The 27,296-nt window shown below is 36.1% G+C and overlaps 1 protein-coding gene across 1 annotated transcript; it reads left to right on the forward strand.

Annotated features, from left to right (window-relative positions):
- The first annotated feature begins 311 nt into the window (after positions 1-311).
- On the forward strand, positions 312-27,296 carry LOC136265409 (gamma-aminobutyric acid type B receptor subunit 1-like). Its single transcript, XM_066060253.1, has 15 exons — positions 312-695; positions 9,720-9,863; positions 11,706-11,876; positions 14,454-14,558; positions 14,619-14,693; positions 19,057-19,248; positions 19,304-19,555; positions 19,640-19,706; positions 21,584-21,682; positions 21,735-21,879; positions 24,730-24,865; positions 24,919-25,026; positions 25,085-25,210; positions 25,926-26,258; positions 26,855-27,296. Exons 1-15 carry the CDS (start codon positions 438-440, stop codon positions 27,053-27,055), a joined length of 2,412 nt encoding a protein of 803 aa, XP_065916325.1. The 5' UTR covers positions 312-437; the 3' UTR covers positions 27,056-27,296.

Raw genomic sequence — 27,296 nt, forward strand, 5'->3', positions numbered from 1 at the left:
CTCGATTTTTTATTATTATTATTTATTATTAGCGCTTTACAGTGACCAGCACTGAAGGTCTGACAGCAACATGTGCTGCAGCCTTAGGTTTTGCCACTGCATGCCCGCCTACCAATGCAATTGCCTAGCTAGCTAGCTAGCTACTAGTCTATAATATAATTGTGGGTCAGTAGAGATCAATCTATATCATTCTGAGAAAAAAAAATCACTTAATACTTGGTCATAAACACCGCTAACTCCTCCATACGTCGATTTAAGCTTGCACGGAAGAATCCGATGTCCGGATATTCAGGGCGCTGTAACAAAGCAAAACAAATGTGTAGGCGTGGCCGATGAGAAATACGTATAATACTCGAAATAATACTCGAGATAATACTGCTTCCAGTTGTTTTAGTAAGTGCTGATCGTTGAAGTGTTCATAGACGGATGACCGGATCATGACTAAGCTGCTGATTGTATTGCTTGTCATCTGTGCAGCCTATAGCGAGATTCCATGTGGAAGAAATGAATCGACCGACATTCATATAATTGGTTTTTTCCCCTGTACTGCCAATAACGATACTAGAAGTATTCCAGTTGATAATTGTGATGGAATAGACAGAATACCCATTATGAAGTTAGCTCTAGAGGAGATCAATGAGAGATGTGACCTACTACCAGGATATCGACTAGTCGTCGACTATGCTAACTCCGCAGTAAGTATTTTATTTAGGTAGTTGTTTCAAGGTTACTTGTTTAACTGTTCAGCAGCATATATAGTAGCTAAGGAGTACCGATTGTTGTTCCAGGGTTTGACTTTGAAAATCAAATTCTCCACCATGGGGGAAAATCTAGCAAATGCCTACATAGCATGTCTATAGGAAACAGTATGCAGCTTGCAAGTTGAACAGGTGCCAAAATTTCAAACAGTCAAATGGGGCAGAATCTCAGATCATATTGGGCCAAAATCGTCCTGGGTCATTCCATGTCAAATCAACAAGGAATTTAGGGTCACCTCTCAGATTTTAACGAAACTTGGTGTGTTTGTAGTACCTATGGTGCTTATCACTCATGCACATTTTTAGCTCCATACACCGTGTAGTTTCTGATTTATGACCACAAATATTTTGAATATTTCGGTCCATCTCTAGTTATAAAATTGACTGCAACTTTGCACGGTGTAAATATTTTTAAACACAATTTTCACTGATGGAAGACTGTTGATTGACCTTTCCAGTGATCCCTAAATTATGGGATATCTACTTAATTATGGTTCAAAGGTACTTCATTGAAAACTTTAATCCTTTATATTTTGAAAAATGCTGCTTGAAATTTTTTGTGAATAATGATTGGGTCATAGTCTATGTTTGATAAAAGTTTTGTGGTGGGACCACAATGGGCTCAAGAATTATGTTGTGGTATGCAGTGGAATTTGCAGGATATTATTGCTGTATTGGAGTGTACACCTCCAATAACCACTCACAACAACAAGTTTGTTTTACAGAGTGAAGGTGACTAGGTACATTGCAACCTGTATTAGTGACCACCTGTATTCTATGTGCTGCAGTTAAGTTATACTTCTTTAATGTAGCACCAAAGCATCAACCCTTTCTAGCAATTGCAAAAATGGCCCTTATTAGACAGGATGATTTTAAATTATAGATCTGACCACCATGTGTCCATAAACATCATGTAAATGTTGTACCATCTCTTCACAAGTACAGTGAACCCTCACAAATCCGACCTCCCCTGGGACCAAAGGCTGTTCAGATTACTGAAATGTTCGGATTTGTGAATCATCAATTAACACTGAGTTTTAAGTTTTATTGACTAAATAAGTATATAAGAGGTCTTCACATACATCAAGTTTTACAGTACAGTGTATACGTTTTTGCAGTTAAGTTGAATGAAAGTAAGTGTCAAGAGTAAGTTGCTTAGCATTACTGAAAGTGATGGGGTAGTGCACTCATCTTGACATTCATACCAAGTGTTTGAATAACACTTAGTCTAGTCACTTCTTCACTTCAGTATATCTTCATTCTTTTTAATGTCACTTACAGTTGATTTGCCAATGCCATATTCTTTAGCAATGTTGCTTAAACTTGCTCCTCTAGTAATCTTTTTCAATATAGTAAACTTTTGCTCAATTGACAAGGTCACACGTTTTTGCTTTTCTTCAGCCATATCCTCAACTCTTTAACCTCGCTAAAAACGCGTTTATTGCTTGGCGTTAATTAGATTTTTTTTGCTAGCTACATGACCCGTTCGGATTATCCAAGGATCCGGATTAGAGAGGGTCAGATTTGCGAGGGTCCACTATACTTTCTTTATTAAGTTGAATCCCACTGTAGTGGACTTAGCCATATTTATTTGGCTGCATAGGTACATACAACAGAACTCCTCAGAAGGGATACCTGGATACCTTGATGACCAGGACACCTGTTTATACACTGTACTCCCACTCTAGCGGTGCACATACATTTAGACCAAGATATTTCTGTGGCTTCTGTAATATGAGCACTTTATTATGGTCCTAGCAATGGAGGGATTTTACCATATACATGAATTAATTGTACCTCAATGTGTGAAAATTAATTACTACATTACTTTACATTCACGACCACTTGAAGATCAAGTCATAAATTCATACACATACTCACGTAGGAAGTAAACATGTTAACCACATATTTAACATTTACCTGCACTGATCTTCAAAACGTGAACACAAATACTTTGAAACACAAATACTTTGAAACACAAATACTTTGAAACACCATTAATTTTAGTAATTACAGTGATATAAATCATGCATTGAAGTGCAAGCAAGTGTTAATAATATAAAAACTCTTGGTACAAGTAATACATCTACTGTATATAGTGTAACTCTTCTATTCCCTGGACCATTGATGAAGTGTTCATTTTTGAGAAACCACAGACTTGTCTTGGGTCCAAAACGTATGTACAATTATAAAGTGAGATCATGAGGCTATCAAGGTACCTTTTTGAGGAGGTCTGTTGTACCTATGCAGCCATGTATGTAACTTGAATAGTGTAGAGTGGGGATACGTATGTAAGTGCACTACGGCAAGATTTTACTTAATAAACAAGGTATAACTGAAGAGATGGTACAACATTAATGTGTTTATGGATGCATGATGATCTCATTTATAGTCAACCTGTCTAATAAGGACCATTTTTGGATTTGCTAGAAAAGATTGATGCTTTGGTGCTATACATTAAGATCCAATTAAAGTATAAATTAGCTACAGCTTATAGATGGTCTTTCAATACAGGTGGTCACTAATATAGGTTGAAATGTACCTAGACACCTTTACTCTGTAAGAAAAATTTGGCATGGCCTTGTTGCGAGTGGTTATTGGAGGTGTACACTCCAATACAGCAATAATATCCTGCAAATTCCACCGCATACCACAACATAATTCAATATATCACTTGAGCCCATTGTGGTCCTACCACAAAAATTTTATCAAACATAGACTATGATTAGGGACCAGTCTATTTTGCTTTTTTTTCTACCTATTTTTCTTTCCAGCAATTCTTTTATTTTTCACCTATTATGCTCCATATTTTGCTCAAGAATTGTAATTTTGCTCAGCATTGATCTTTGTTAATTGAATATTTCCAAGTGCAAAGCTACAGTTTCGCCTTAAAGTGACTGTTCTATTAGAGTATCTCGATCAGAAATTACTTCTAACATGTAAAGCAAGAAGCCAGCTAATATTGCTTAACATGTGCGACTGTTTTATTAGGGTATCTCGATTGTCACTTGTTGTTCTTGTAACAATTAGCTATGCATTGTCGATATTTTAGCGTGTCTGACTGTTCTATTAGAGTATCTCGATCTTTTGTGCAATTTTTATGTCCACTTCACAAAAATTGCACGTATTATGCCAGCATTTTGCTCTTTACTTTTACCCAACCATTATGCCAAAAATTTTGCTGGCGAAATCGACGGGTCCCTAACTATGATCCAATCATTATTTACAAAAGAATTTGAAAATTTTCAAGCAGCATTTTTCAAAATATAAAGGATTAAAGGTTTCAATGAAGTATTTTTGAACCATAATTAAGTAGATATCCCATAATTTAGGGATCACTGGAAAGGTCAATCAACAGTCTTCCATCAGTGAAAATTGTGTTTAAAAATATTTTCACAGTACAAATTGCAGTTGATTTTGTAACTAGAGATGGACCAAATTTTCATGAAATATTCAAAATATTTGTGGTCATAAATCAGAAACTATGGAATGTATGGAGCTAAAAATTTGCATGAGTGATAAGCACCACAGGTACTACAAACACACCAAGTTTCGTTAAAATCCGATAGGTGACCCAAAATTCCTTGTTGATTTGACATGGAATGACCCTCCTACCAATTCCCTAGTAACCCCAGGTTGATAGTCTGATGCATAATTAATTACTAGTTGGCATGTACCAAGGGGACAATTGATAGAAACACCTCGAGAAATGCTTACCATGAGCCAAGCAAGCTTATCGTGCAAATGCACTTTGTGGTGCTGCTGTCTAAATTCTTTACTCAGGTTTTGCCAGTGATTCCGACACTTTAGAAATTTTAAATGTCTACAGAGAATAGTGAGAGTAAAATGTATTGAGCATTCTAGTGCTAAAACCAGCACAGCTGTATTTTATGCATAATAATAACACCAGCCCATCTTCTAGTATATTTCCCTTGCATTTTCTTTTTAAAAATCCATAATCCTGGATGAAAAAAAAGTTGTGAAATCAAAGATGGCAGCCAATGATATTAATGATATTCAAATTAATAACGACATTTTTACATTATGGTGGTAGGGTTCCCCCTAAAGTGACTCGCACTGATATAAATACACTTTTGTTGATTTTTTGTAGCTACCATTACCATATTCAGCAAACCAATAATTGGATCTAATTTGTGGTGCATTTTATTGGCTTCAATAACCATTGTATAATGTTGATAAAACTGTCAGCTAATCTTGTCCAATGGCGTGGGTACAGCAGTGATGAAGTGTGCTACATCTTAAAGTGCTCTATGGAGTTGCACTTATAAAGACACTGGCTAAGTGTTATGACTAATGAAACCATGGTAATGCATTAATGCAATTCACAACCATCCTTATAAGGCACTGTGCATTAAGCTGGTGACTATTGAAATTCACCAACAGTGTGCAGAGACTATTAACAGATGTTAAGTGCTCCTTTTCCCTTGCAGAAGCATCACAGAAAAACCATATGCAACAAAAACCATCTTTAGGGAATACCGTAGTCTTACTCCATTCAATATCAAACCCAACGTTGAAAACAAGACAACACTAACAGGCTGAGGCATCTAGAAATACCTTTTTTTTAAATCGTCAAAACCTGTAATTTAGTCTGCTTGCCTCATTGAATGCCTGACCACAGTCACAAGGCAGCACACAGCCACCATTTTATGCCACAACAACAAACTCAGGAGTGGGATGTGTCTTTATGATTCCGACAAATGTCTGCAACAAAACTATCTGAGGACTGTAGTGTCCTTGGCAGTATCAGGTTGCAGCTAATATAAAACAATTGCAATGGGCCATGTCCTCTTAAATGGTCAAAACACCTCACGACACCTTTTGCTGAAGCCATGCCCCTCAATGATCTAGCTCCATAGACAATATGGTACTGTACCACACCATCTAGCTTAATCTACTGCGTAGCTGAGTATCGAGATCAAGGCACTCTATTACAGCAGTCACAGTGATGTAAGGACCACTGTGAAGTGTATTTTATAGCTAGCTCTAACAAAAGAAAGTTAACAAACTAACACAATAAAAAATTATTAAAATGAAGTAGGGTCCAGCGATAAAAGTACCAAGTAAGGGATTTTTTCACAAAGCTACAATTCCAAATAGAGATTTTCCCTCATCTCTTGTTTCACTACTTTTTATTGGTGTAACCCTACTTCATTTTTAAAGTAATACATTATTTTGTTACACTAGTTAATTATAGTTTCTCATCTGCCGATACTCAAAATAGCAATGTGGGTGAGAGGATTACTTTATTATTAACTAGATACCTGAATTAGATAGATACCTGAACTCTCACAACTCATAATGCAGATGCCATCTGCTTAATAACTACAATCTTCCACTGGTAGTACAAAAATTCATTATTTGCAGTAAAGGGAAGTCGTGACCTAGGTGCGGATGAGGAACTGATGTTATAAGTTTATATGGCCTAACAGCATAGATTGTGTATGATGTCTATTCTGGTAATTTTATCATAACATTCTCTAAACTTTTCAATAGTACGTATTATCTTCCTCAGATAAAAATATTTTAATCTTTGTAATAATTATATTAAATATGCTAAACAAATTTGCTTTCTATAAGTTGCCAATTATCAGCATCATTTCATCGCAGCACATGTTGCTGTCAGACCTTCAGTGCTGGTCACTGTAAAGTGCTAATAATTATACAACCAAGTACTAAGAATAATACGAAACGCGGTTAAAATTACGTCATAAATAAATAAATAAATAATTAAATAAATAAATAATTAATTAATAATTAATGTTTGAGAAAACTACGAGGCCTAGAGACATGAACTAACCGGGGATAGATTCGCCTGTGAATGAAGGCACAAACGTATAATCATCGCTCCTGTTTGTGCTGATGACTTGACCATACGTGTAATTCTATATAGCGCCCAGTACCACACCCTTGCTTAATTACTTACATATTGCGCGAAGAAGATTAGTGATGCCCGTGCAGGAGAGCCAGAAGCCACTTGTGTAAACAAGAAGATTACAAGTAAGTTTTATGTTTGTAACATCTCAAGTCTCCATGCCAGCTGCCAGTGGATTCATTCACGTAAATAAACAATACAAGAAAACATTAAAACACATGCCATGCTCTTTACAATAAGCTTACAGTTACATATAAAATACAAGTAAACAATTTTGTCTTGTGCAGCTGGCATGGCGAACTTTCTTTGTGTTGGTGTCAGGCAATTCAATACGTGCTTAATCTTTTTTGCCTTCACCTGGCGTAGCTACTAGGCTCTAGTGGCTTGGCTGTCTTCCTTTATCTGGTTCATCTGGCTTGCATACGCCTACAGCATTGTGTAGCTATCTCCTGAAAGTTGTGTATGCATAACTATAGTGTGTCACTCATCACTGTGCCATTGCTACATCACTGATGAACCTTACTTAGCTCTAGTTGATGTTGATATGCATTGCTGTATATTGGCTAATAATTTTTATCTGCATGGTGATGTTGCCTATAATATATTGCTGCATACAATACTGCAATAATGTATAGTTCTCTCCTGTATGTTTTGTATACATATACTTTGTACACATCACTGTGCCATTACCACACCAATGATGTACTGGCACTTAGCTACTGGTGGCCTTTAGTTACGATGCCACTATTGTGTTATATCTGTCACTACTGTGACATATTGAGTTGATTTGGAGATAATGCATTCACCACCTAATAGCCTCACCAGGGGGCTGTCACGTTGGTGTATGTACTTGGTTGTATGTGACGCGGTCCTAGTAATAAAATAAAAATAATAATAATCTGGCCATTGTAGTTCTTCTCTTGCCTTCATATCAATCACTAGATAACATTATCATGAGTTTTCCTATAGGAAAGTATGTTAAAGTTCAACTGCCACACATCCATATCTGCTTCTCCATAAGACCACTTTCTAAAACATTGGGTCCCTAATGACATGTACAAAGTAAAAAAACACTATCACTACATACGCATTACTACTGATGGGGGAATTAGCAAACAAAAGACACAGGACATGTTAATCTGTGCGGAGGTAAATATAGGAAACCCAGTAAGGGTCTGTAGGGGATTTATTACCTCTTGCAACAAATGCATAGAGCATGGCATGGTTTCTTGCATGTTAACTAGCCACAAAGATAATTATGTAATTTACTGTTCCACAGAACAACATTAACTACAGAACAACATTCTTTGGTCAATTAAAGAAGTCATGTAACGCTTAATGGTTTATGAATTTTTCCTTCTGTGTTGCAGGAAGTACTATATAAAACCCCTATATCATCCCATACGTTATGCACAGTAAGCCAGTACACACCTGGTACGTACTTGCTAGTTGTATTGTTTACTTGTTAGTCGTACTGTTTACTTATAGTCGTACTATTTACTTGTTAGTCGTACTGTTTACTTGTTAGTCGTGTTGTTTACTTGTTAGTCATACTGTTTACTTGTTAGTCATACTGTTTACTTTTTGGTCGTACTGTTTACTTGTTAGTCATACTGTATGCTTGTTAGTCGTCCTGTTTACTTACTGTTTACTTGTTAGTCATACTGTTTACTTTATAATCATACTGTTTACTTGTTAATCGTACTGTTTACTTGTTAGTCGTACGGTTTACTTGTCAGTTGTCCTGTTTACTTGTTAGTCGTACTGTTTACTTGTTAGTCGTGCTGTTTACTTGTTAGTCGTACTGTTTACTTGTTAGTCGTACTGTTTACTTGTTAGTCATACTGTTTACTTTTTGGTCGTACTGTTTACTTGTTAGTCGTACTGTTTATTTTCAGTGTTGGGAGTAACGCGTTACATAATATTATTACTTTTGGTAACTAAGTAATATAACGAAATACACTATAAAAACAGGTAATATAACTCAAGTTACTTTACTTACAAATGTAACACGTTACCTAAGTAATATAGTTACTGTAACGAACTAATATTACGTAATATTACTACTACAAGTAACGAAGTTACTAATCTCGTTAGTAATCCACTGTGTAACGCCTAGCCACAACGAAGTAATGGAGCCTACTGAATGAAGCTTATTTACCAGCTTCTTACTTATAACCAAGATTTGCACATTGTCCAACAATGCATTCATGTCACGTGATAAGGTGGTAGTTTCACATGTGACAGCTTAAGGCTGTGGACACAAAGTAATATATTATGGAATATTATTACAGTTACTTTATTTTATGGGTAATATGTAACTGTAACTAAATAGTTCAGTTGCAAGTAATATGTAATATGTAACTAGTTACTTTTAAAAAGTAACTTGCCCAACACTGTTTACTTGTTAGTCGTACTGTTTAGTTGTTAGTCATCCTGTTTACTTGTTAGTCGTGCTGTTTACTTGGTAGTTGTACTGTTTACTTGTTAATCAGGCTATTTCCAGCAATGTTTCACCAGTTACACAGTGTTTCAAATACAGAACAGTACAAGAAGCAGTTCTACAATCAATTCACAAAAGGTAAAGCACTGAAGCTTGCACAGCACATCACCATGAATCAACACCTACATAGTAGTGGAGAAAGAAATGGAATGCAAATAGGTAATTACATCAATACATGCATTACAGTTGCTGCGGTTGGCAAAAACATACCTTTCAGGATGAAGCAAAGTTGAACAGTGAAGAAATCAAGTCTGTATAGTTAGCTGAAGGAATCAAGTAGTTAGTCAATTAGTAGAACGAGCCTCTTTTAGAAAATTGTTGGAAGGGTTTGGCATCACTATGAAGATATTTATGGGCTAGGCTATGCCTAACCATGCAATACTGCCAAGCTGTTGTTAGGGAAAAGTTAGGCTAATATGTAGATGATATATATTTTGTGGCAAGAAGCCCAAACCTCTATGATCCCTTACTACACAGTACTACCATACTATTATGATACTATCAGTGAAATATTTCGTATAAATTATGTGTTATAACTGCGATTACCATCTTATCTTCACAGTGTTCATTAATTCCACCAGTATATCACCTCATCCAACAAACTGATCCATCACAACCAACTAAACTAATGATCCTTGGAACTGCTTGTTCTGTAGCCAGTATCATAATGGGAGAAATTGCTGAGAGACGTTTAAACATCACACAAGTATGATTGTGTGTTGTTGTTGTTGTTGTTGTCATATTATGCATCAAAACACACAGTAGAATATTTCAACTAAACAGTTATGTTGAAGTATAGTTTATCTGTATAAAATGCTTGTCTTTAATTATTCTACTTTGCGTGGGAGAATCAAACATGTTCTTTATTTTCCATATTGTGCCAATTAGCTGCATAGTTGTGCTGTATGAGTCATACAACAGTTATGTAGCTAATTGGGAAAATATGGTACAGTTATGCGGATAATATAGTATGCTAAGCTTGGGAAAATACAGTACAGTTATGCAGTGAAAGGAATGTTACAAAAACAACCCCACTCAGACAGCATGATTGATCAGATGCTTGACATTGTAAATCGCTAAAAGTAACCAGACTAATCCTACCAGTTGGTTCTATGATTAGAAATAGATTACATGAACACGTAATAGTTATACGGGCACAATGTGGAGTCTATGAAATTTATAAACCCGAAGGCCCGGGCTGTGGCACACGAGCGAAGCGAGGGCGCTACTAAGGACCTGAGGGTTTATAAATTTCATAGACTCCACATTGTGCCCGTATAACTGCTTTAGACTCTATTTCACATTACAGTCAGATTACTTACCTCATCCACGGCTGTTTCTGCTGTGGGCTTGGCAAAAGTGGATGGTTTTCTTGCGGTAATACTAGTGCCATGGCAACTGTGCGTCCTCATGTGACAAAATAATAGCGTTCGTTAAATTACTGCACATGAGCAATGCATAGCGATTGGATAAACCTGGTTTTGAGCAGATGTTATATTGTGCCTGAAGGCGTGGGGTATATTAGAAAACAAGGTGGAGTATATGAGATTTATTACCCACCCAAAACAGCCTAAATAGAGTCTAATTACTGATAGTCTGACATGGAAAATTGAAGCAACAGTCCCACACAGACAGTATGATGGATCACATACATGACACTGTCAAACAATACAACTATAGCCAAACTAATCCTACCAAATTGCTCTTCAACAACAAAATTAGATAACTTCTGATTGCTGAAAATTGAAGCAATTTGGGTATCCACAAAATCGCTCTGAGCAAGACGACCAGGAAGTACAATAAAACATTTAAAGCACTGCCATATGAAAAATACAGCGCAAGGGGGGTATCAAGAGGCTAATACAGCACGAAGTGAACACACGCACAGTGGTGCTTTAAATATAGCTAACACATTGTTATCCTATAACTATTGTCCTATAACTAACACATTGTTGTCCTATAACTAACACATTGTTGTCCTATAGCTAACACATTGTTGTCCTTGCTCAAATACTACATAGCTACATGCCATATAATTATTTGTGTCAGAAAATTGTTGAATTTATTGACACATTTTATACAGGTTGATCACTTGCCATCAAACATCTCAACCCATTCATTCCTGATACCTTAGCATTGATATACCAATGTGCAAAGTGTATGTTGATAAATCACTGCTCCCATGGCCCTCCTCACACGTTTTGTAGCTGTCCTGCTAAAAATTAATTATGCATTATGCATACGTCTTGTGAATATGACAAAAGGATTTCACAATTATGTTACAAAGTGTCATGTTTGGATGTACAATCCCACATGACAATATGATGTGTGGGAGGTGGCCAACCCATCCTTTGTAAATAGAGAATACTAAAGTACTCTTATAGAATACAGTCTAATAGAACAGTCACTTTTACATTAACAACAAAAGTACATAACTCGATGTATTATAAGATATGAAATATTAGTTTTGTTAGTCTCTTTCTCTCCTAGCTTTCTCCACACATAGCATCCTACTAGTGTAACCATTCCATGTAACTAATCCATTCAGGTATCTTATGCTGCCACCTCTCCATTGCTTGGAAATCAAGAAAAATATCCAAGATTTTACCGGGTGGTAGCAGACATAACACAGTACTTTGATGGATATGGTGCAATTCTAAGGAACTTCAAATGGAAAAGAGTAGCAGTAGTGTATTACGATGACGAATTTACACTGAATGTATGTGAGACTCTGGTTATGTGCATTTGTTGGTATATATATACACATGTGTGTTAATGAAACACCACAAAGTAATGCATACATTTGACTTGATCATTCCCCATGGTTGCAGATGGTAGTGGTTGAATTCTGTGTACACCAGTACTAATGACATGTCTTATGTCATGACTAGGTCATGAAACAAGCCAGCATCATAACATGTCTGTTATTACTATCCATGTTAAAAACAGCCAAGCTTTTAAAAAAGGGTGCGACCTTCAAAAGCCTGGGTGGAAAAAGTTGTTGATTCAAAGGTGGCAGCCAAGTAATTTCTGAAATGATGTTAAGCATTTCTTGTTTTCCACCTTTGATTTTATAACTTTATTTTATTCACTATGCTTTTGAAAGCTGCACCCTTTTTTGCAGCTTGGCTGTTTTGCATGAATTTTACTTCTTTTTGAGTTTCAATACAAGCTTTGGGGCTTGTTTTTACCCAATTTCTTCTTATCCACAGATACAGTGATGATTATTTCTATTTGACTATTTGTTAAAAATAATGTTTTAACTAGGGCTGTACCGATACTGATATTATATTGGTACCTCAATTGCAAGTCTACAGATATTTCATTCAAGTTATATATTCACTGTTTGATGTAGCTTCGTCCCGAGACGTCTTTTGGCATACTGCAGTACATACTATCCACGCATCATGGACTTAATTTTGTCCTCCTTTGTGTCCCATTTCTTTTTGCTGACAGCCCAAGGTGTCAATTCGTAGTAGCGCAATGCATAGCTTCCCTACAGTATGTTTGTAAACAGAAATTATCCGTATTTCCTGTGGTGACTGGACTGATTGCAGAGACAATCCTAACACTGGTAATGCTGTGTAATGGGCTGAACATAGCTGAAAGCGAAGCATAATGGCCGCTGCACTTTCGAGGCAGTAATTGGTAGTTGAGGGCACACGAATTGTATTTTTGTGGTAATTGGATTGTTGCAGAGGCACTTCTTCTACTGTTTTTGATCTGTAGTGCTGTGTAACAGGCCAAATATAGCTGAAAGCAAAGTGTAATGGCATCTGCACTTTCGAAGCAGTTTTTGATTGCTGGGACGCACATTTAGATGAAAACATATATTCTGATACCATAGTTGTCAAATGGTAAAACTCTGAAGTTCCACTTTTACCTAGTAAGAGATGGCCTAAGTTCAAATCCCAGGTTGGTCAATTTTTTTTTCTTTTTCTGAGGATTTGTTGCACCACTTTTTTGGTTTTTTTTGGTGGTTGATTTTTTCTTTAATAGCACTGACAAGTTTGGATAAAATCCTTTTGTGAACAGTCATTAGCACCAACGAATAAAAGGATCAGATTGTTGAAAAGCATAATAATTGTAGTAATTTAACTCAGCCATAGTGATCATGCTACATACTCTGTTATACTGTAATGCATATCGGTTCGGTTTTTTGGCTTTGAAGTATCAGCTGTGTATATGATATCGGTTCATTATAAACCTTATCAGAAATAGGCAATAAATATCAGATATCGGTATCGGATGTAAAATGTGGTATTGGTACAGCTCTAATTTTAATAGAGTGCATATTTTTTAAGGAATAGAACACACATAAAACACAATCAATTCCCCTGTAAAATAATAAACATTACTATTAGCTATGACATAGAATTTTCATTTATAAGGTAAAACTTAAATAAGTTAATCAGCTGACAGCAGTGGTTCAGTGGTGAAGGGTTTGGGAAATGGATATAGAGGTCCCTGGTTCGAACCCAGGACAAATTTTTTTAGACATTTTTAAATTCTTGGTTGACCGTTCTATTAGAGTATTTCAACCCCACAGTTTTACACCAAGTTGGTTTTCTCTTGGTAGCTTTATAGATGTCGCTGCAATTGTTTTTAAACCACAAGTAATTTGAGCTATGATGGTTAACTTACTGTATGCACAGACCAATTTTCAAATTATTTTCTTAAGTGGCAAATATTGATCATTTTTAACTTTATAACTCTGTGAACATCTTGCCAGATTTGTACCAAACTTTATTAGCCTTAACAGTAGGCCAAATTTCATGACAATTGAGGCTTTTTACAATAGTTCTTGTAAAGTGTGTAAAAAAGATAACCTATGCCCCCATGTGAAGAAAAAACAAAGAAATCCAACTTTGAGTGCTTGTATTTAATGCAACCTTGCTCAAATTTTGTATGTGGTATGCCAAAGGTGTAGCGGGATGTTTGCGGTATAAAATCTATTTATATTGGAGGAGGGATCATGAAGCTACATAAGCGTGAATATCGCATTTTCTTTCTTCCTATCAATATATCCACAGTTTAGCATACCAGCTTACTTGGCCACACAACACATTACTATGTGTATCTTGATTAGCAACAACCTTTAATTCATATCTGTGTACGTTAAGTACAATTTCATTATGTCACTTTCAGTCTCACTCACAGTAAAATGATTGCTAATTATAGCCACAATAAGCTGCTAGTATGTTAATGTCATAAAATTTTTGTCCATACATTAACAAACTCAATATCACTGCATGTCATTTTTTCCTCATAAAGTCATACTGTTCTTTCTTTAAAGATTGGAGAAAATATTGTACAGTACCTGAACAATTCTGGAGTTCAGATAATTTTGAGTTTGATATTTGGTGAAGGAGCTGAAGATTATGCTATTCAGCAGATTAAGGTGATCAAAATACACAGTAGTAACACTAACTTGTAACAATAGTGCTTCTTTTGTTAATAGAATGTCAATGCTAGAATTGTGTCTGTATTTATACCTCCATCACCAGTAAACTTACTGGTTAACTTCTGGTGTAAGGTAAGTTTATGTAATGTTGTTACGATGTGTACTTATGTTGATTTGAATCCCAGTGATCAAAATACTAGCTTGTTAATTGACAGGGGTGATTGTTCAGTGATGCTTAAGAAAAGTATGAGTCCTCTCACTTTCACCAATAGTTTGTTTCCAATTAAAGCACATGCCGCTTCACAAAGTTACAGTGTACCTGATGCATAGCAAATTCTGTACTAAAACTAACCAACCATTGTATAATGTTGCAAACTTTTCACTTTCATTAATTGTGACCAGATTTTGCAAATCAACCGATAGGTGCAAACTGCAAATGTCTCATACCATCCATCATGAAGTTGATGCACTATCAGGAAATGTGAATGTTTTGTGCCTTGTGCCACCAAACACCATTTGTGCTAGCGAATACCATTCTTTAAACCTAGTTATATACTCACCCACCACTCACTTTACAAGACACACCATAGTGTGTTGTGTGGCCAAGAATGCTAGCACACCACACCGTGAGTATATTTACAGAAAGAAACAAAATACAATTTTCACGTATATGTAGCTCCATGCTCTCTTCTCAAGTTGGAATCATTTTATACTACAAATGCCCTCCACCTTCAGTACCCCACATACCAAATTTGAGCAAATTGCCTAACACAATCGTGAAATATAAGCCTTCAAAATCCAGCTTAATTATTTCTTCATTTAGGAGGTTTGGGGGCTTAGATTATTCTTTTCACACACTTTACAAAAACCATTATAAAATGCAAATGTGTAACTCAATTGTCTTGAGCTTTGGTACACTTTACGAATGCATTGTGGCACACATACCAAGTTTAGTGCAAATCTGATTAAAAGTCGTAGAGCTATGGACAATTATTTGCGTTAAAAATGTCATCTTGTTGTCATGGCTACAAGGTAAATCACTTATGGGAATAACTTAAAAATCAGTGTGCATGTAGGTTAACTATCATAGCTCAAACCTTTTGTGGTATAAAAGAAATTGCATTAACAGCTATAGAGTTACAAGGCAAAAACCAAACAACTGTAAATCGTGGGGTTGAAATGCTCTAATAGAACAGTCACCATGGTGCATATAAATGTAAAACCAGGGACTTCCATGCTGAACACCCGAATCCTTAACCATTGAGCCACTGTTATCACAGCTGATAACCTCACTTACCTTGCTTAATTTCTACTTTATAAATGAAAATTCTAGCAAAATCTACTCAATAGTAAAAGTTCATAATTTCATAGGTCTAGCGAGAAGTCAATGATTAAGTAGAGGTTGACTGCAGAGAAGATCACAGGTCCCAGCTGTTGTGGCTCGTCTGGTGCGTGCTTAGACTGCATGTTGTGGGGGATCAAGTCACCACTGGATCTGGGATTTTTTTCTACATTCTTCAACGTTTCAGTTACATGTTTCTGACTCCCTGTATTCACAGGCTTTAGCCTTCTCACAGGTCTCTAGTGGGATAGCATTTAATAATAAATCTATCAATGGAAAATCTTGAACATTCTATGTGTGTTCTATTAGAAATCCTCAAAAAGTATGTGCTCTATTAGAGCATTACACAAGTAATCAAATAAAACAATACTATTACAACTTCTCTAGTACTTATTCCATTGAATCAAAGCTGATATTATAGCCATTTTGCTACAGAACAGCGGGGTAGTACATTACTATTAAGACCTATTTGCACCAATCGTCATCATCATAAGTGCTATGCTAATAAAACTTGGCTGCAAATTGTATTCTAGCCTAAAAGGTGTGGGATTTGCTTTGTATCATGTTTTGCATGAAAAATCAAGATACTTTAATAGAACAGTCACTGATAAATCTTAAATAGACAAATAGTATACCTAACTTGGAAAGAATTTACTTTGTTATAAAACACTATTACAAATAAATACAGGTATATTGCAACCTTATATAGCCACAATTGAGCACAAAATTATATCAGTACAAATTGGCTTTAGTATCAGATCAGTAGGTAGCTATTTTTCTGTATTGGTAGAGCACTAGTTTGTCATATCATCTTCATTGTATCTATAGATAAGAAGAACAATGATTTGTGTAAAAGCAAACCTCAAAGGCCAGTTTATGGTTGGCTTTGGGTATAAATTTAAACTACAAAAAGAAGTAAAATCCATGCAAAAACAGCCCAGCTGTATAAAAAGGGTGCAGCCTTCAAATAGTCTGGATGGAAAAGGTTGTGAAATCAAAGGTGGCGGCCATAAAATGGCTGCAATGATGTTGATCATACTAAATTTTATTAAAGCACAAAACCATTATTAAGATTTATTCAGGCTGTTTTGGGTGGGTAATAAATCTCATATACTCCACCTTGTTTTCTAATATACCCCACGCCTTCAGGCACAATATAACATCTGCTCAAAACCAGGCTTATCCAATCGCTATGCATTGTTCATGTGCAGTAATTTAACGAACGCTATTATTTTGTCACGTGAGGACGCACAGTTGCCATGGCACTAGTATCACTGCAAGAAAACCATCCACTTTTGCCAAGCCCACAGCAGAAACAGCCATGGATGAGGTAAGTAATCTGAGTGTAATGCGAAATAGAGTCTAAAGCAGTTATACGGGCACAATGTGGAGTCTATGAAATTTATAAACCCTCAGACCCTTAGTAGCACCCTCGCTTCGCTCATGTGCTACAGCCCAGGCCTTCAGGTTTATAAATTTCAGACTCCACATTGTGCCTGTATAACTATTATTTATCATCCGCATCATTGCAGCTATTTCATGGCTGCCACCTTTGATTTCACAACTTTGTTCACTAGACTTTTTGAAGGCTGCACCATTTTTATACAGCTTGGGCTGTTTTGTGTGGATTACATTTACTTGTATAAATACCTGTGATTGGCTGTGAATTGTTACTGCCTCCATACGGTAGATTTTCCTGTTTGAGTCTGGAATACATATACAAGACAACACAGCCCATATAAAACTACTTTCAAAGCAATAATATATCTACAGGCTTAGGATACGTTGGCATGTTCTATAATAACATCAGATAAATGTGAATCACTTTGTGTTTCATTGTTGCAAGTGAAGATTTTAAACTATAAGTTTATTATACATATATAAGCACTTTCACCCCTGCTCTAACCATTACCACCCTGTGCACACTAAGGAATTAACACCTGGGCTTGCAGGGCTCATTAATGTCAAATATGAATACTAAATTGCTTATAAGAAATAGATGTGGGCTTCTAAAGTGATAAAATTAATAAAGTAATGAAATGTTATACGGCCAAGAAAGCCAGTGTACTAGACCATGGGCATATTGACGGAACATGATATTTACATACATATGCACCTTCTCTAAATGGAATTAGTTTTACAATTCAGTTTTCCACATACTAAATGTGAACAAGATTGTCATGTGTGTCCATGAAATATGAGCTCGCAAAGTTTGGTTTAATTTCTTCTTTGTTTTGATTTTGTTGCACACTTTCCAAAACTATTATGAAAGCAATTGCACAACTCAATTGCCTTGAAATTTGGCTTACATTAAGTTTGGAAAATCTGATGATGGATGTTCACATGCAGAGTTATGTAGAATTTATTTGTATTAAAAGAGGGTAAACCACTTATGGGAATAGGTTGAAAATTGGACTGTACATAGGTTAACCATCATAGCTCATACTTTTTAAAGTTTAATACAAATCACAGTAACAGCTACAGAAGTTAAGGAGAAAGGTGCAAAATTGTGGGGTCAAAATACTTTAATTACAACAGTCACCGAGAATTATGAAAATTGTCAAAAAGAATTGTCCAGGGTATGAACCGGGGTCCTTTATACTCATTTCCCGTACCCTAATCCACTGCTGTCATCTGGTCAGCTCTACCTTATAAATGACAATTCTAGACTGAATCTACTTAATGTAAAAGTTTATAATTTCATAGATCTACCAATGGAGAATCTAGAGCATTCTACAGTATGTGTGTTCTATTAGATGACTTTAAAACACATACACATCTTCAGCAAAATTAGTTGTCTATAATATGACACTCTTTCAGCTTTCATTATCATCATTGTATCTGTAGATAAGAAGAAATTGGAGTCAAGGCCAGTTTATGGTCAACTATGGGGCATTTAAAACACAAAAAGAAGTGAAATCCATGTAATGGCTACCAAACTACAAAAATGGTATACAGCAAACATCATTGCAGCCATTTCGTGGCTTTTTCCACCCAGGCTTTTAAAGGTCAAACCCCTTTTTACAGTTTGCATGTATATGGTTTACTAGTAATTGCTGTCATTCACAGCCTCCACGTGTACTGTCACCTCAATACTACACTATGTATCTCAGTTCCTCGACCAGGTACTTTTGAGATAATATTATTTCTTAGGTTGTTAAGAGCAAACTAGCTGGACCCAACTTTGTGTGGCTCCTTCCTGAATGGTTCCTACCTGACTGGTGGAATCTCACTGACTCTGATTGTGATACTGAAGAAATGAGAGATGCTCTGGAACACTCAATATCATTCGCAGATAACAGTGAGCTTACTAATGATGCTTCAAGGATGTTAGTATCTAACAAAGTGAGGTTTATATGATCATAGTACGTGATTATTATTTATTCCATCATATTAATAGAATGTGTCACAATTTAAGAAGGATCTACAGAATAAAACTACTTTATATAGTGTTAACACGGATGTAGATGTTGGATCTAGAATTGGATATGTGTATGATGCAATGTGGACCATTGTTCTTGCCTTAAACTCATCCATATCAATACTGGAAGATAGAGGGTTGGGAGGACTGGAAGACTTCACTTATGATTCAGTTGAAATGGCAAATGTGTTCACTGAAGCTGTTGCTAATGTGTCATTTCAAGGAATATCGGTTAGTTACCTTTAGGTGTAAACTATGTATTGTTGTGTCAGTATTAACACATAGTATTACTAATCATCTGAAATATTACTTTAGGGAAATGTGTCTTTTGAAAATGGCAACCCCAGCCAACCTGCTTCTCTTCTAGTATTTCAGTACCGAAGTAAGTGTTAAATTATTAGTTACGTATTTTTAAATTAATAGGTAAGCTTTAAATCACAAGAATTTTTGGAGTTTTAATACGGCAGTGGTCTGAAAGTCCTGTGCCATGGTACTTTAAAATGTGAAGCATTTTTTAAGTTACTGCTGAAAATTAACATGTAAAGGGTCTATGATACAGCACAGTATTTGGTGAGGTTTTACATTTCCTGCCAAAAGATCAACAAAAACCCAGTTTAACTTTTCCTTCATAATAGCTTAATTGGCTAAATCAAGTCCAAATGTGCTTTTCATAGTAATCCCGAAAAACTGCCTCCAATGCATTTTAAAAATAAATCTTACTATATGACTAAACATAACAATTGTTTCATGTGTATCTATCATATTAGCTTGGGGAAATCCAGGGTTTGGTAAGGGGGCACACCATGATCAGAGTAGTAGGCAGTCAGGGGTGCAGAGTAATTTATATCTTTCAGGACCGAAATACTTATATACGTAATAGCAATAAATCATGCTTTCTAAGTGGTCTACATTGATCAAGAGCTGCATGTAGGGATCAGTAACGGTCATGAGTTCAGTTATACGAGCCTTAAGAAATGTGATAATAGTGTAAGTGTAAATAATGTACAAAATATTCCTACAGGCTATGTAGCTAAATGTGTTCGTGGGTTGCATGGTGCTGCAGATACAAGTTTTCATACTCAGCAGAACAATGACTATAGAGAATTTAAAATAATGTTACATACAGTGACTGTTATATTAGACTGACTGCTCCATTAGAATATCTTTTTTGGAGGGAGGAAGGAAGGCACATACCCCTGTTCCCCTTTACAGTAGATTCACCACTGATAGATAAGAACAAAATGTGACCCAGTCTGGGAAAACTAGTCTTATCGCTTATTAAAAAGTATTGAGAAATGGCAATTTTAAGTATTCAGTGTGTTAAATGTTGTAGCTCACCAATGGATAAAGCTACGTGTATAATTACAAATTTTCATATCACCAATTTCTTACATCCACTGTACCAGTAGCCAACAGTTAAATTTCCTACCATTTTATATAGTTTTTAAACTGAGGTTGACTGTAGGAGGTGAGCTCCAAAAGGAGTGGGAGGCGGGGTACGGAGGAAGGCAAGGAACTGTTTAAAAAGTTAAAGAGGAAGGCGTAGGTATGGATTAGACCAAGTTATGGAGCATTTAGGCCAAGTTATGGGGAATTTAGGTCTCAAACAGGCTAAAATGAAAGGACATTTACAACACAGGTCTTTATTCAACACCACGGAGCTGTAAAGCAACATACAGCCATACCTAGGCTAACCAGAGCTCCTTTAGGGCCCCAGACAGCTTGTACAGATCGTCACTGTGTTTGGAAAAAGCAGCCAGCGACTTTCATAATGAAATTTGATAGTTTATTCTTGTAGTTTTGTTTTCTTGGTGAAAAATCAAATCTGCTGTCATGGGCGACAAGACTGATTTTCCCAGACTCAGTCACAAGTTAGGAATTATCAAAGTACAGTCTAAGTGAGCAGACTGGTTCATTTGGCTGTGACAAAACAAAGAACTTAGTGAAATGATTACTTTACTTGCCAGTAATGGGTGCTCGTTTGCCTTGCAAGTTGTAATTATAACCAAATGTATCTGGCATTGTTCATTCCTTTAATGTGGTTGTATATAGAAGTTTGATAATGATGAACTGTATTGTGACCAGTTAACAAACAAGTGTGAGAAATTTTGCAAGCAACATAGTAAGGATCACTAAAAGTATTGGATTTGCACTTTAGGTGATCATCCCCTCGTTTCAGTACTCTTCAATCCCTACTACTATGGAGCTTGTAGAATTCCTAATATGATTAACATTATCATCATGATGCATGTGGTTTAGATGGTGTTCCTGAGCCAATATTGATCTTCAATCTACTACAAACTGATGATTCTGACAAGTTACAATTTGTCTCAAACAACAGTAGCTTTATCTGGCAAGGTATGTACAACTATAATGATATAACTGTTATCAGTTGATATCATCTCCCTAGGTGGAGTTGTACCCAGAGATTCTCCTGTTCCAATTGTTAGAGAAAGCCATTTGGTAGAATTTATAATAACTGGTGTTGTGTCTTCTATTGGAATATTATCAACTATCTTCTTCTTCATGTTTAACCTCTACTATAGAAAACACCAGTAAGTCATCTAGCATAGGGATCATGAAGGTTTGGGCTTTTCTGGCCAAAATATCACCCTAAAACCAGCCTCACAATACCTTCATGGTGCCTTGGCAGTATTGGTTGATAGTTTATAAAATATATACACTGAGGAGAGTATCCTACTCTCATATACCCCTGTAGAAGGGCATATTGTGAAGTTGTGATGTTACATTTCCGAGTTCACCTGTTTCTCTTTGCATAATTAATGATGTTATTAATTGAACATAATATCAGTTGAACATGACCCTAACAATATTGCTAGCAGATAAATTGACTCAAGCTCTCAGCATTTCTTACTGAACTACAAGCGTATGGGTTTGGGCAACTGCATAGACATTTCTTGCCAGGCCTTTTGAAAATAGGGAATTCCTGAGCATCGCTAGTGTGGTAAAATGCTAATGATTCTTGCACTTTTACAGCTGCTCGTATGTCACAAACCACAGCACCTTGTTACATCATAACTTCACGATCCGCTCTTCTACAGGGGTATATGAGAGTAGGATACTCTCCTCAGTGTATTATGAACACTTGATATAACCAAGCCCGAAAGTGCCTTTAGTACAACATGAAATACTTCCAAAAAAGTTGCTACAAATTTTTTCAAAATTATTTAGTGGAGTTTTCTACTGACTGAATGACTGAGTGAGTGACTAACTAATGCCTTCAAACAAGGGTAACTCAAAAACAGCTAGCTTGATGTTTTTATTGTTTGATGTCACTTCAACCCTACAGGTGCCTTTTGGCATACCGTAGTACATACAATGCATGCTTCATGAACTTACCTCTGTCCTCCTTTGTGTCCCATTTATCTTTGCTGACAGCACGAGGTGTTGATTCGCGGTAGCGCCATGTGATGGTTTCCCTACTTTTGACAGGAATTCCCAAGTTTTCTGCTAATTGTGCCTGGATTGATTGCAGACATTGTTCTTGTAGTGTTCTTCATTTGTATACAACACTGTGCAACCGGCTGAACATAGCTGAAAATGAAGCATGATGGTCACTTTGCTACTTCAGTAATAATATTGATTATTGGGAGATGAAAACAATAAGCTTGCTGCCATCCTTTCTTCTAATCCGGGTTCAGCAGTCACAATAATGTTACAAGCAAACAAGTATAAGAATTTGATTAGGGATCATAGAAATAAAAAGTATTGAAACACAAGGGATATACCTGAAGATATACTAGAGAATATTTAATCCCTAATTTAGTCATGGGTATTTAATGTCCCCTAGTATATCTTCAGGCGTAGGTGACCTCTTGTTTCACTACTATTTATTTCTTAAATTCCTATTTTTTTCTTATACTTGTTCTATCTGTCTCCATTAACAGATGTATCTATGCATAATCAACTGCATGAGTCTATCTAAAATACAAGTACACATTTATCACTCAATTTCAAAGCACTCAAACTTCAAAATTTTCCTGTTTGGGCATGCCCCCAGACCCCCTACTATTCCTAGTGTGCAAAGCACACTAAGGTACAGTTAATGGTAACATTTTGTAACTGAAAGACACCCCACATGACTTGCCTCCCACTTTGGATTACTGTCCACTCCTGCATGTAATGATTGCAATATTAATTTATGAAAGCAATCTGTACATCATACACTACGATAGTAGTGTATAGTAGGGACCACAAAGGAGTAGACGTGGCCCACGAAATAAAATCATCCAAAAAACAACCTCAATTTTCCCAGACAACGATGAGGCAGTATTGGTTAGGTAAAACTAAGCCCAAACAAGCTTTCAGATCAACCCGAAATGCTTTCAACAAGTTGCTATGGAATTTTAAAAATAATTTATTTAATGGAATTTTCTACTGACTGACTGACTGAGTAACTGATTGACTGATGCCTTCAGACAAGTGTACTCAATAACAGCTAAGGCTACGGGCTTGATTTTTTCACTGTTCGATGTTGCTTCAGCCTGACAGGCACCTTTTGGCATACCGCAGTACGTGTAATGCCTTCGCCATGGACTTACCAGTGTCCTCCTTTGTGTCCCACTCATCTTTGCTGACAGCTAAAAGTGTCGATTTGGCAATAGCACATGATGGCTTCCCTTCATAACGAAAATCATCCGTATCTGTCATAATGGCTATTTTGATAGCAGAGGCGCTTTTCAAACAGTTTTTGATTTGTATTGCTGTGTAACGGGTTGAACATAAGCTGATAATGAAACATAATGGATACTTTACTTTTCAGATGATAATAATTGATATAACCTGGGGCGTGCGGCACCATTTCTTTCGATATGTGTGAATTGCAGAGGTGCTTTTCGAGCAGTTCTTGATTCGAAATGCTGCGTAACAAGTTTAACATAGCTGACAACAAAGCGTAATGGATACTTCACTTTTCAGATGATAATTGGGGTACGCGGCATCATTTCAGATGCAGTATGCATGGGTTCACCAGTCATAATAATTATTTACAAAAAAAGTTAACAAACAAGTACACAGAAAAATTTGGAATTTTCAACTAGAGTAGGGACCATAGTACATCAATAAAAAGTACTGAAACAACCTGGAGCAGTGCACGATATTAAATCACAGTAAAACAATAAGAAGTGATATATCCCTACTGTGCTCAAGATACTACAATGGAAATGCACAGTAGGGATATAACACTTCTTATTGTTTTACTGTGATTTAATATCGCGCACTACTCCAGCTTGTTTCAGTACTTTTTATCGATGTGTTATGGTCCCTACTCTAGTTGAAAATTCCATATTTTTCTGTGTACTTGTATTAATAATACATATGATGCATACTATATATGGCATGTGTGTATCACCTAGTAAAAAACTTGAACTATTCCGTTTCTTTAGAGCTGTAAGAAAAAGCAGTTACCGACTCAATTCACTAATTTTAGTAGCAGTGTTTGTAGGGTTTGTTGGTACCCTCCTACATGTTATTAAACTAGATGATGATATGCCTGAACTTGTCACTACAACAATTTGTAATGTAAGTTAAATCACTGAAAATAATCTGCATGTTTAACTAGTTTATGTACACAGGCAAGAAACTGGACTAACAAGTTAGCTTTTGTAGTTGCTTTTGGTACACTGTTTGTTAAAATCTGGAGACTGTACAAAATCTTTTCCAACAGGACTTTGACGAAACAAGTAAGTGTTACTTTAGCGATCTTTATTTAGTATAGTATGTAATTATTATACTGTACAGAAACATTTGGATGATAAATATTTATTTCTGATGGCAGCAGTTATAGCAGCACCAATCTTAGTAGTGTTAATTGTCCAAGTTGCAGCATTTCCACTAAAGTTACATCGACATGAGATTATAAATGAGGTAATATTTTCTTCTAATATAATTGTGACCCAGTCTGGGAAAACCGGTTTGATCACCTATTTAAAAGTGTCGAGAAATGCCGGTTTTAAGAATTTAGTGTGTTGTAGCTCACCAATGGTTGAAGCTATGTGTATTAAATTTTCACACGTTTCATACCAATTTCTTACCTTCCAAAGCACCAGTAGCCAACAGCTAAGTTTCCCACCATTTTAGATAGTTTTTAAACCATGGTTGACTGCATCAGGCGAGCTCCAAAGGGGAGGGAGGCAGGGACCCAGAAGGAGGGCAAGAGGCTGTTTAAAAAATTGAAAAGGAAGACATAGGGATGAATTAGGCCAAGTTATGAGCCATTCAGGTCTCAAAACTGGCTAAAATGAAAGGAAATTCACAGTAGATCTCTTTAATTAACACCACAGAGCTGTACAGCCACATACAGCCATCCCAAGGCTGACCAGAGCTCCGTTAAGACCCCACACTGCGTCACCACTGTGCTTAGGTAAAGCATCCAGCAAAAGCAGACCACTCAAGTCTAGCTGATTTTGATTGTGAAGTTCGATAGTTTATTCATGTAGCTTTGTGTTCTTGGTGAAAAATCGAATCTGCTGACATGGGCAATAAGACTAGTTTTCCCAGATCCAGTCACAGTTTGTGAAAAGACATCTTCACACAGTTATGCACTTGGCTTAACATTGTTAATTTCTTTCTATTGCTCCAGGATGATTTTGTGACAGTTGGGATATATAAAGATTGCAGTGGAGATCATGAGTTCATATTCTTAGGAGTTTGTTACACTGAATATGTTCTACTAGCATTGTTTAGTATACTAGTAACTTATCAGACTCAGAAAAATATTGGTGTTTATCATAAACATCTTGAATCAGCTGTGATCAACCTGACAACAATACTAGCTGTCCTGTTGTCCTCTATTTGTCAAGTTGTTGTGATCATTTTTTATTTGAATGAACAACAAGAAGGAGTATTATTGGTGATTACACTTCGTGACTGTCTGTGGATGTTTCCAATGATCTATTTGTTGTTTATTCCTAAGGTACAATTGCAAAATGCTCTAAACAGTAGTGAAGGAACCCACTCAGCATTGTAACAATGTGGGAAAATCCCTAAATTGGTATGTTTTTCACCATCTTTTCAATACCAAAGTTTTCTACACTGCTACAATGCCAAGTAGGGATTTTCCCTCTTACAGTAGCTACCATATCTCTTGTTTAACTACTTTGTATCACTTTAATCCTGCTTCATTTGTAAATTAATTGAAAGTTTTGGTAGAGCATAGCTATAAATAGACGTGCTGCTGTGACTGCTGTATTAGAGTATTTTGATTTCACTACTCAGCTACACAGCAGAATTAGTTGGGGAGGGGGGGGGGACATGGTACAATACTTTATTTCCTATTATGGAGGTAGATCATTAAGGGGTGTAGCCTTAGCACTTTTAAATATTATATATTAGCTAATATACATACAATGTAAACATGTATAATTACAATCAGATACACTTTCTAAAACAAGAAAAGGAAAACTGAAAAAAGGGATAACTAAGTGTCCTTAGGGCCATGCGTATAAAACAGTGATTAGTTACTTTGTGAAATTACAACTACCATGTTAGTGATCACACCATTTCTTACAGGTATACAGAGTGAAGAAAATGCCTTTCCAGTTCATTATTAAAGTTAATGAGTCTGTAGCAAACACTTTTTGGAGCAGGAAGAGTGTAGACCTAACAGACTTTGAACTCCACAGAAGAAGTTCAGATGCTTGTCTAATACACAATGAAAATACGCAAGAAGCATCTCTTGATTCAATTTCAAATTTTCACTCGCTGAAGTAACATTTTCAACTGTGTTTGAAAATCACAATTCTCAAAATGGAATGCATTGAATATGTCATATAACACTGATACGCTAAATGGTGTTCAGTTACAGTAAATCAAGAAATCCTTATTATTTATTTCTACTTGCTAGTAGTTTAGGTAGCTATAACCTTGAGTTTGTGTTAAACCTTGTGTACTTTAATTTTTGTATATTTCATGTTTAATTTTTATAAAACACTGTCTTACACACTTCTAGTTA

This window comes from Dysidea avara, chromosome 9 (genome assembly GCF_963678975.1).
Source record: "Dysidea avara chromosome 9, odDysAvar1.4, whole genome shotgun sequence".
NCBI lineage: Eukaryota > Metazoa > Porifera > Demospongiae > Dictyoceratida > Dysideidae > Dysidea > Dysidea avara.